The sequence below is a fragment of the Ranitomeya imitator genome, chromosome 8, assembly GCF_032444005.1.
Source record: "Ranitomeya imitator isolate aRanImi1 chromosome 8, aRanImi1.pri, whole genome shotgun sequence".
NCBI classification, from domain to species: domain Eukaryota; kingdom Metazoa; phylum Chordata; class Amphibia; order Anura; family Dendrobatidae; genus Ranitomeya; species Ranitomeya imitator.
The window spans coordinates 55,427,006-55,439,514 of NC_091289.1; the positions used below are offsets into that span (position 1 = coordinate 55,427,006).

Consider the following 12,509-nt stretch of genomic DNA (forward strand, 5'->3'; position numbering starts at 1 on the left):
CCCCAGCTGGACACAGACATAGATTTCCAGTCCAATACTGGATTATGAACCTGTAGCCATGGCAACCCCAAAACGACCACATCATGCAGATTATGCAACACCAGAAAGCGGATATCCTCCTGATGTGCAGGAGCCATGCACACGGTCAATTGGGTCCAATACTGAGGCTTATTCTTGGCCAAAGGCGTAGCATCAATTCCTCTCAATGGAATAGGATACTGCAAGGGCTCCAAGAAAAAACCACAGCGCCTGGCAAACTCCAAGTCCATCAAATTCAGGGCAGCGCCTGAATCCACAAATGCCATAACAGAATAGGATTACAAAGAGCAAATCAGAGTAACAGACAATAGAAATTTAGACTGTACCGTACCAATGGTGGCAGACCTAGCGAACCGCTTAGTGCGTTTAGGACAATCGGAGATAGCATGAGTGGAATCACCACAGTAAAGACACAGCCCATTCCGACGTCTGTGTTCTTGCCGTTCAGCTCTGGTCAAAGTCCTATCACATTGCATAAGTAAATAGGGCAGCACACTGCAGCGCCAAAACATGCAAACTTGAAAACACAAAATTTGAACTGCATTACTGCACTGAAAATATGAAAAATGAGAGCTTTTAGCGCATAAAAATGGCCAATTTTATGTGTACCTCGTAGCCACGATAAGGCATCTCTCTTATACGAGGCCCTACGCTTGACCTACCTCTCTGAGAATAAACGTCTCCATCTGAATGGGTACATGTGAAACCTCTCCTTGGACTCAAATTCTCTCTCACTGTGGAGGGGTATTGGACCTATTATAATTAAAACACCTGAAGCTAGGAGGCGGGGAGTGCACGATCAGAAGGCTAGAGAATACATTTCAAAAAACCTGATCTGCACATCCAAACATAGACACAGTGTGAACAGGTGCTGAACCCAGAGTCGCCAACTCGTATATATTTAAGTAAATAGGGCAGCACACTGCAGCGCCAAAACATGCAAACTTGAAAACACAAAATTTGAACTGCATTACTGCACTGAAAATATGAAAAATACCCCTCCACAGTGAGAGAGAATTTGAGTCCAAGGAGAGGTTTCACATGTACCCATTCAGATGGAGACGTTTATTCTCAGAGAGGTAGGTCAAGCGTAGGGCCTCGTATAAGAGAGATGCCTTATCGTGGCTACGAGGTACACATAAAATTGGCCATTTTTATGCGCTAAAAGCTCTCATTTTTCATATTTTCAGTGCAGTAATGCAGTTCAAATTTTGTGTTTTCAAGTTTGCATGTTTTGGCGCTGCAGTGTGCTGCCCTATTTACTTAAATATATACGAGTTGGCGACTCTGGGTTCAGCACCTGTTCACACTGTGTCTATGTTTGGATGTGCAGATCAGGTTTTTTGAAATGTATTCTCTAGCCTTCTGATCGTGCACTCCCCGCCTCCTAGCTTCAGGTGTTTTAATTATAATAGGTCCAATACCCCTCCACAGCGAGAGAGAATTTGAGTCCAAGGAGAGGTTTCACATGTACCCATTCAGATGGAGACGTTTATTCTCAGAGAGGTAGGTCAAGCGTAGGGCCTCGTATAAGAGAGATGCCTTATCGTGGCTACGAGGTACACATAAAATTGGCCATTTTTATGCGCTAAAAGCTCTCATTTTTCATATTTTCAGTGCAGTAATGCAGTTCAAATTTTGTGTTTTCAAGTTTGCATGTTTTGGCGCTGCAGTGTGCTGCCCTATTTACTTAAATATATACGAGTTGGCGACTCTGGGTTCAGCACCTGTTCACACTGTGTCTATGTTTGGATGTGCAGATCAGGTTTTTTGAAATGTATTCTCTAGCCTTCTGATCGTGCACTCCCCGCCTCCTAGCTTCAGGTGTTTTAATTATAATAGGTCCAATACCCCTCCACAGTGAGAGAGAATTTGAGTCCAAGGAGAGGTTTCACATGTACCCATTCAGATGGAGACGTTTATTCTCAGAGAGGTAGGTCAAGCGTAGGGCCTCGTATAAGAGAGATGCCTTATCGTGGCTACGAGGTACACATAAAATTGGCCATTTTTATGCGCTAAAAGCTCTCATTTTTCATATTTTCAGTGCAGTAATGCAGTTCAAATTTTGTGTTTTCAAGTTTGCATGTTTTGGCGCTGCAGTGTGCTGCCCTATTTACTTAAATATATACGAGTTGGCGACTCTGGGTTCAGCACCTGTTCACACTGTGTCTATGTTTGGATGTGCAGATCAGGTTTTTTGAAATGTATTCTCTAGCCTTCTGATCGTGCACTCCCCGCCTCCTAGCTTCAGGTGTTTTAATTATAATAGGTCCAATACCCCTCCACAGTGAGAGAGAATTTGAGTCCAAGGAGAGGTTTCACATGTACCCATTCAGATGGAGACGTTTATTCTCAGAGAGGTAGGTCAAGCGTAGGGCCTCGTATAAGAGAGATGCCTTATCGTGGCTACGAGGTACACATAAAATTGGCCATTTTTATGCGCTAAAAGCTCTCATTTTTCATATTTTCAGTGCAGTAATGCAGTTCAAATTTTGTGTTTTCAAGTTTGCATGTTTTGGCGCTGCAGTGTGCTGCCCTATTTACTTAAATATATACGAGTTGGCGACTCTGGGTTCAGCACCTGTTCACACTGTGTCTATGTTTGGATGTGCAGATCAGGTTTTTTGAAATGCTATCACATTGCATAGGCTCAGGCCCATGCTCAGATAGTACCGCCAAATGGTGCACAGCTTTACGCTCACGCAAGCGTTGATCGATCTGAATGGCCAAGGACATAGACTCATTCAGACCAGCAGGCATGGGAAATCCCACCATGACATCCTTAAGGGCTTCAGAGAGACCCTTTCTGAAGATTGTTGCCAGGGCACATTCATTCCACTGAGTGAGCACAGACCACTTTCTAAACTTCTGACAATATATCTCCGCTTCATCCTGACCCTGACACAGAGCCAGCAAGATTTTCTCTGCCTGATCCACTGAATTAGGTTTGTCATAAAGCAATCAAAGCGCCAGGAAAAACGCATCAACATCACGCAATGCCGGATCTCCTGGCGCAAGGGAAAATGCCCAGTCTTGAGGGTCACCACGTAACAAAGAAATAATGATCTTTACTTGTTGAACAGGGTCACCTGAGGAGCGAGGTTTCAAGGCAAGAAACAATTTACAATTATTTTTGAAATTCAAGAACTTAGATCTATCACCAAAAACAAATCAGGAATTGGAATCCTAGGCTCTGACATCGGATTCTGAACCACAAAATCTTGAATGTTTTGTATCCTTGTAGTGAGATTATCCATCCAAGAGGACAGACCTTGAATGTCCATGTTTACACCAGTGTCCTGAACCACCCAGAGGTAAAGGGGAAAATAGAGACAAAACACACTGCAAAGAAAAAAAAATGGTCTCAGAACTTCTCTTATCCCTCTATTGAGATGCATTAGTACTTTGGGCCACCTGTACTGTTATGACCTGGTGGTCAGGACAATAATGGACCTGGTGGTTAAGAGCACACGGAATGACCTGATAGTTACTGATAATAAGGACGAGCTCTGGGACGTGGGAACTCTGCTGACCGCAATCCCTAAACCTATCAAACACACTAGAAATAGCCGTGGATTGCGCCTAACGCTCCCTATGCAACTCGGCACAGCCTAAGAAACTAGCTAGCCCTGAAAATAGAAAAATAAAGCCTACCTTGCCTCAGAGAAATTCCCCAAAGGAAAAGGCAGCCCCCCACATATAATGACTGTGAGTAAAGATGAAAATACAAACACAGAGATGAAATAGATTTAGCAAAGTGAGGCCCGACTTACTGAACAGACCGAGGATAGGAAAGGTTACTTTGCGGTCAGCACAAAAACCTACAAAAAGACCACGCAGAGGGCGCAAAAAGACCCTCCGCACCGACTCACGGTGCGGAGGCGCTCCCTCTGCGTCCCAGAGCTTCCAGCAAGCAAGACAACAAATTAAATAGCAAGCTGGACAGAAAAATAGCAAACCAAAGAAATACAAGCTGGAACTTAGCTTCTGATGGGAAGACAGGTCACAAGAACGATCCAGGAGTGAACAGACCAATACTGGAACATTGACAGGTGGCATGGAGCAAAGATCTAAGTGGAGTTAAATAGAGCAGCAGCTAACAAAATAACCTCGTCACCTGTGAAACTCAGAAACACCCACCAGAGGAAGTCCATGGACAGAACCAGCCGAAGTACCATTCATGACCACAGGAGGGAGCCCGACAACAGAATTCACAACAAGATCCCCTTTAAGCACTAAGACTTCTTCAAACTTTTTTTTACTTCCTACACTGTATCATTACCAGCCATCTGATATGCAGCAATCAACTGAAGGGAGTGCAGCATGAAGCCAGAATGATTGTCCCCTGTCCATGGACAGAACCAGCCAAAGTACCATTCATGACCACAGGAGGGAGCCCGACAACAGAATTCACAACAAGATCCCCTTTAAGCACTAAGACTTCTTCAAACTTTTTTTTACTTCCTACACTGTATCATTACCAGCCATCTGATATGCAGCAATCAACTGAAGGGAGTGCAGCATGAAGCCAGAATGATTGTCCCCTGCCCAATGGGCACCGCTGTGCATCAAGGATCTACCCAAGCAAAACTGATCCACTGGGGTGATGCATAGACTGAAACAAAAACCAAGGCAATACAGTGTATCAGATTTAGAAATATGGCTTAGAGGGAAAACATGAAAAAAAAACTCCTGCAGCATAAGATCTTGGAATTAAGTTGAAAGATCTTCAATTATACTTATTACGTTACATGGGACATGCAAGATCCTAAAACACAGAACCATGCACAGCTCCAAGATATGTTCATATTGAGAACCCAAAAGGAGTCCTCAAAAGAAAAAGGTGGATCTATTATAAATGGAGCTCCAACCTGTGGAGAAAGCCTCCAACACTGTACTCTCCAATACTGATGGGTGAACCTGAGCACCATGCATGGAACCCAAACAAGGATTTCTCACAGAAGTTCATGTTACTGCTCAGGCTCGAAAGCCTGAACAACGCTTGTTGAAAGGCTTCAGCGCAGCCAATCAACAAGGTTTTCCGGTATGGGCACTTCCAGCTCCACAACAGCCAGATAGGAAACGCGCGTCGGGTTGTGTTCCGCGCTGCATCTGACCGCCACCATATTATTATCAGGTACTGTTCAGATATTCATTGTTGGTCATCTCCATTTGACTTAGATGGTATATATTCCCTACATGTTCCTCCGGATTGGTTATATGCCATCAGCATCCATACCATTCTGGGTGATAAGAACATCCACATATCATTCACAGTATTTTTAGTTTATATCCTTCTGATATTGTTGCTGTGTATATTGAGGATCTACACATAACACAGCCTTATTTAATGTTTGGATATAATTTTACACTGTGAATTGGTGTTGTGTGTATGTATGTATATATATATATATATATATATATATATATAATTTATTGGTATTTATGATAATATAATATATATTTATACATTTTCTTTTTTTTAGCCAATATTTTTTAATCCAGCATTTATGCGATTCATACTACCCTATGACTATTATTTTTTGTGGCTGTCCCAGTTTTTAATCTTTTACTTTTTGTTTTGATGTTTTATTTTATTGATTAGCTTTTTATTGTCACTTGTGTTAGTGTGGACACACTTGCACATTGTATTAGTCTGCCATTCACTCCAATAAAGGCATTTTTATTTAACTTAATATTTTTTATTTTGTCCCTTCTTTTATTGGTACATCTAGATTTCCATGTTCAGTGGTGTTTTCTTTTGGTTTCAATTCTGGATCTTTGCCTGACGCTGCCCGCTTGCCCAGGTGCGTTGGAAAGTGGGGTAATATTTTGGGGTTGATGGCAACTGTGTAAAGTCTGCTGACATCAAGCCCGATGGTTAGTAATGGAGAGATGTCTGTAAGGCACCTCTATTACCCACCCCGTAGTCAAAAGTAATAACCATTTAACTGCCGGACACAATTGCTGGCTAGCACGCTGTCCTATGTGACAGCGCGGGAACCCACAGCGGTCCACGATACCGAGTGTCAGTGACTTCAGTATGATTACCGCCAGTCAAACACAGTGTTTCTGTGCTTTTACACTGAGGACAGCATGGGGACTGCTGGATGTTGGGGCCGCCTATGGGATTTGGGTACCTTCCAGTACTCAAACCAAATTTTTTTTTATAAAGTTTGGCCGAACCCAACAGATTCGAACATCCACAGGACCGCTTATTACTATTCTCAAAGTTTCTTCCCGACTTCTGAAAATTGTTCAACCTATTAAAACTGGGACTACCTGATGTGGGAGAAGATGGATGATTCTAATCTAGAGGCTGACAGATTATTACCAAATGCTGATCCCACCTCATCGCCACAGACTTCAATGTAAGCACCTAAGATGTACATGATTACTTATCTCATACATGGGATCCTTCTGGTCCTACTGTCAACTCCACAAGGAACCCTTCAAGGTGTAAGATTCTACTTTGCTTCTTAGCGTTCATCCAGACTTAAGTTTTAGTGTATTTATTTATTCCAGAGATAAACAATACATATACCAAAGATTGCACATTAATGAGGGGCTAGTTATAGAGAATCTGTCAGCAGTTTTTTTTCTATGTAATCCGAGAGCACCATGATGTAGGGCCAAAGACCCCAATTCCAGCGGTTGTCAGTTATAGTGCTGTGCTTTCACATTTCAATAAAAAAAAAAAAGTCAGTGTATTATCAGCAGATTATCATTACAGGACTATATGTAGTCAACTGCTCTGTGTAACCTCGCCCAACTCGGATTGGCAGCTTTCTGCCTATGCACAGTGTACACAACTGCCAATCAGTGGTGTGTGTGTGTGTGGGGGGGGAGGGGGGTGTTATACAGGGCTCAGCATTGAGAGAACTGCTAGATCTGCAGCAGAAGCCCAGTAAGTGGCACATTGCTGAAATAAGCGTCTCTGCTCCTACAACATGCTGTCCTCAGACTACGATACAAAAAAACACTTTACTGAGCGGGCACCATCTAACTATAATGAATAAGGGGATCACCATCTGCATACCACATATGAATACAACCAAACAAAGCAAAGTGTACGCATAAAGATTGGGATCACCACAACAATTGCAAAAATATATATATATAAAATCTTTATTTGAGAACAATACACAGAAAACATTTAAAAACACTTAAAAACCCATAACGTAAATGGCGACGCAGGCAAATCATATCGGCGTGTTGAAGAGTTAACTGCGCAAGCGCGGAAGGGCTTCCCATGACCAAGGCACAAATAGTTTGTGCATGCGTTGAACGATAGTGTGGTTATCTCGATCCATACATGAATAGCAGTGTACGCCCCCCAATACGGCGTGTTACTAGGGCCACTGCGCAGATTTGAAGAGCAATGGCGGTGCAGACATACCGTACCGGCGTATTGTAAAATTTAATGCGCAAGCGCAGACAATCTCCCCATGGCCGGAACACAATTAGTTCACGCATGCGTCAACAATGGTATGGTTAACCGGATCGCAGACACATCGTACCTATGTGTTGATAGGTTTACTGCGCAAGCGCGAAAGGGGTTCCCAAGAGCCAAGAAGTTCGCGCATGCATTAATCAATAGTATGGTTAACTGGATCTACAGATGAATGGCGATATACGCCCACCATTACGGCATGCTATTGGAGCCACTGCGCGAGTGTAAAAAATAATAATAGCGACGCAGGCATGTCATACCAGCGTATTACAAAGTTTGTTACGCAAGCATAGGAAAATTCCCCATAGCCAAAACACAAATTGACAACGCATGCGCGAACTAGGATGTGGTGAGCTAGATCTGTGCGTCAGTGGCGGTGTACGTCCACCAATGAGACATATTACTAAGACCATTGCGAAACGCAGGTTCATCTAAGGCCAAAAATATGTCAAAGACACAAAGTGCCCGTAAAGACGGTCTTCTTATAATAAAGATACGAAGCACACCTAATCACCAGTACCGAATGTATGCGCATACATCCATAGGGTGTAGTAGAACTACTACACCGAAATCAAAAAAATAAGGTGATAACTCCAGAGTATTATATATAGATTGTCAAGACAACAACCCCTAAAATACTTTTAGTCAAGCGCATGCGCAGGCAAATAAGTAATATGCTTAGTTGTGACAACCATAGATGGCATAACTTGCCAGGTTCGTGAATAAGGAGCTCCTTTATGAACCGAATAAATAAAGTGATAAAGAACCCCAATAAAGGCAAGCTTCCCTATGGTAAATTTCATTCCACAAAGTTAATTAGGGAACATGGGTACGAATCATTCCCCAAAATTAAGTAATCACAGATTTTTAAATAGACTCAGCACATATCGTGCATATGCTAGGGACCATAGATGTTGGTTCCATGTGCCATGGCAACTTGTCTGAATGGTTCTTTATGAAAATACCCGTGAACCATATTAGAGTCTAGGTCAGCCCAATTGAACTACAAACTGAGATGGTCAGTATGACATAGAACTACCCCTCTTAACAAGGGTTTAGATTAGATGGAAATAGTCATATTGGTATCCACCAATCCTGAATAGAGAGAGTCCAAGCCATATATGCTCCAATACCGGTATGTTACTGGGCTCGTACAAACACAAAACATGCCCCAATGTCCAAGCTTACTAATGCATGAACTAATTGTGTTCCGGCCATGGGGAGATTAATGTGCAAGCGCAGACAAATTTTACAATACACCGGTACGGTATGTCTGCACCGCCATTGCTCTTCACATCTGCGCAGTGGCCCTAGTAACACGCCGTATTGGGGGCGTACACTGCTATTCATGTATGGATCGAGATAACCACACTACCGTTCAACGCATGCGCGAACTATTTGTGCCTTGGTCATGGGAAGCCCTTCCGCGCTTGCACAGTTAACTCTTCAACACGCCGGTATGATGTGACTGCGTCGCCATTGCTCTGCACACCTGGTAGGTGTATTAATGAACTATGTCTCTATTTAAACTTGGGAACATACCGTTTTTACACTATTGGCCTTGAGGAAGACACTCTAAGCGTCGATACGCATGGGTCTGTACATCCACACAGCCGACTAGATCTGATGAGCCTGTCATGCCATAATCTTAGGGTATACCTATTTGTTAGGATTGGGTAAGAACATAGGGTTGAGGGGTCATAACCTTGTGGAATAGGCAGAGCCTGTCACATCTCCACTATATTGATTTGAATTGGTTTTCCTCTCATGCTGACATACCTGTTTGTGGCACTTGTACAGGGGATATCTATATATGCTTATTTGCACCTGTACATTTAGTTATTGGGTATGTGTATACTAGATATTGACTGGCATTTGTGATCTACTTATGATGATATATACTGTACTGTAATCTGGCTGTTCAGTGATCTGTGTTTTTTGTTGGTATTTACCTGTAATTTATGTGGTCCCATTACCCTAATTTACGTTATAGATTTTTAAGTGTTTTTAAATGTTTTCTGTGTATTGTTCTCAAATAAAGATTGTATATATATTTTTTTGCAATTGTTGTGGTGATCCCAATCTTTATGCATTCACTTTGCTTTGTTTGGCTGTTCTCAGACTACACAACAAAAACCTGCTGATCGATTTCTTTTAACACTAGAAGTCCCAGAGAGGGGTCATTTAATATTTCTACCTTTGGAGCTCGAAATTTCTGGGACTTCTAGTGTTAAACAGCCCCCCATAAAGTCACCTTGAAAATTAAATAGTAATAGTTTATAGCAAAAGTACTATAAGGCCGCCGTCACACATGCGAGTTTTACGTGCGTAAGAGCGCATAATCTACGTACGTAAAACTCGCTAAACATACGGCACCATGATTCTCAATGGGTCTAGTCCTTTTAGGCGTATATTACGGATCCGTATTATACGTTCCTCTACGGCCGTACAAAATCGCAGCATGCAGCGTTTGTCAGCGTATTGCGCAAAAAAAACGCCAATGCAAGTCTATGGGAGAGCGTATAATACGGAATGCATACGGACCATGCGTGTGCATTGCGAGAAATACGCACCTCACTGGCAGATGTCCTGAACTTTCGAAAGCCATCAATCAGGCAGGTGAGACATGCTAATTAGCTGAAAAAGCCAGACAGTGAACCCGGAAGTCTGCTGCACGCCTCCACGGAGTGAGAGATTCAGCATGGCCCGCATAATTAATGTTGACATGCTGATCATTTTGATCCAGGAGAGGCCAGAAATCTGGGACCAAAGAGACCCCAACTATGCCAACAGGGCAGTAAAACAAGCTGCATGGAGGAGCGTGTGTGGGTCCCTCTTCCCCCAGTATGACCAGCAGCCACGTGCGGCCCAGCGACAAATAAGTAAGTACACCCATGTTTGCAATGTAATGTTCTTGCTAAACAGCAGGCCCTTACTACTTTGAATTGCTAAACCTTAATTTATTAATTCATCCTTAAAGTTATATATATCCAAGCAGTATATACATGGTGCTGGATATGATAAATGGATTTGATTAAGGTTTAGAACAGGTGTTCCCTTAATAACATGGTTTTCCAGAAATTTGTTTTTCTGTGATAGAGGTTAGCTGACTCTGTCCTTGTGGCCTTTCTTCCTAATTTGTATTTTTTTGAGGAAATTCTGGCTTAATGTGAGCCACAAAAGCCTCTTTCTATGCTACATTGCAATCTGTGTACTCCATTACACCTTGTGTGAGCACTCTGCATAATGGTCTAAGCAATGTGTGTATTTTTTGTTGTTTCAGTGGATGATGTTACAACAAGGTGGCGGAGTATCCGGGACCAGTATAGGAGGGAGAGGCAGCAGCGGGAGAGAAGTGGAGCCGGGGCCCCTCCTAAAAAAAAAAAATACATCTACTTTGACCGCCTAACCTTCCTTAACCCCAGCATGGACCTCAGGCCGTAAGTAAAAACATCTCAAAATGGGTTAATTTTTGAATGTTGAGAGATGATTCCAAAAAACATAGTAACTGGTCAAATTTATCTTTGCAGAACTCAGTCTAACCTCACTGACAGGGAGACAGGGTCGGACTCAGAACTGGTCATTGACCCAGTTGGAGAAGGTGAAGAGGTGGCTGGTCCATCTGCTGCTCCCTCCTGCGCAAGACCTACAGCATCTTCATCATCTGCCCACCCAGCTCCAGCTGCTTCTGAAGAAAACCCAGAGGGCCCACAGTTCTCTTCTGCAGCAGCAGCACCTAGCCAGGATGACCCTGGTAATAGCAGCAGCCCAACTGTTGCCCTGGACCGATCCCCACAGGCTGCAGTCAGACCCCAGCGTGCACGACGCAGGAGAGAGCTTCGCCAAAGCAGGCAAAACGTGGATGCTGGGGTCATGAACTATTTGGCCCGGGTTCGAGAGGATGATGGGGAGGAGGGATTCACACGGAGCCTTGCCCAGTATTTACGCTCCATAGAGCGGGAGTTGAGGCTGCGTTTGAGAGGGTGTTTTCAGATCCTTATTGACGCATGCACCCCCCCAAATAACCCATACAATCTGATGCAGATGATTGAACAGTGGCAGATGTCACCTGAAAATATTCTGCGGCCTCCGAGACTACAAGGCCAGCATGCGCACCAAGGATCTGAAGCACCCCCTCCACGTCAGCCAACACCTCCACCCCAACCACCAACTAACCAACAATGGCAACATCAGCACCATATTGCAGGATATCATCAACCATCCCAATATGGCCACTTGTCCGCACCCAGTGCTGGAGGCTGGTCCCAACCTGGGTTTGGACAATATGGTCATTTTGGGTTGGGGTATGATTCCCGCACATATGGGCTGCAACATCAGGGTTATCTCCCAAATCCAGGCCCCACTCATCAAAGTGGCCAGCATCAGAGCAGGCAGAATTTCCCGCAAGCCACTATAACAGCCGCACAGGCTGCTGGACAATTGGGCCTGCAAAGGCCATCTGATGGTGACCCAGACCAATCCACTTCTCCCCTTCCTACGTACCAGGACTTGTAATGTTGGGTACAACTTTTTTTTAATTTGTTTAAGACATTTGGTTTGGTTTGTGCTTAAAAAGCAAGCTGTAATGCTTTTATTTTACTTTGTTTTTTTTTTTTTGTTAAAAAAAAGCTGTTCTTTTTTGTGCACAAAGATTGGTTATGCCAAAACAAACAAATAAAAACAAAAACAAGTTTAAGAAGTAAAATTGCCTTTACTTAACAAAAAACTATGTATGCACTCTGTTCATTCTTCTTAACTCACACACACATGATATGATCAGAACCATATGTCAACAAATTAAACACAGCAGACATATTTTCAAACTTGATAATGGCAAAATTTAGGTACATAAATAATTACACATGCAAAATTGCATAGTCTTGCCAGGGAGTGGCACCCTGAGGACTCAAAAAATAATTGGTGAACACATCCCGAACTTTTAGGCCAGAAAGGGGACGTCGCCGAGGAGGGACATATGGGGGAGGCCTACTATGATTGGTCATGACGTGATTTTGCA

General features: G+C 43.2%; 1 protein-coding gene across 1 annotated transcript; it reads left to right on the plus strand.

Annotated features, from left to right (window-relative positions):
* The first annotated feature begins 9,805 nt into the window (after positions 1-9,805).
* Positions 9,806-12,086, plus strand: LOC138647717 (uncharacterized). The gene is made up of 3 exons (XM_069736942.1): positions 9,806-10,374; positions 10,776-10,932; positions 11,023-12,086. Exons 1-3 carry the CDS (start codon positions 10,194-10,196, stop codon positions 12,005-12,007), a joined length of 1,323 nt encoding a protein of 440 aa, XP_069593043.1. The 5' UTR covers positions 9,806-10,193; the 3' UTR covers positions 12,008-12,086.
* Positions 12,087-12,509: the final 423 nt, after the last annotated feature.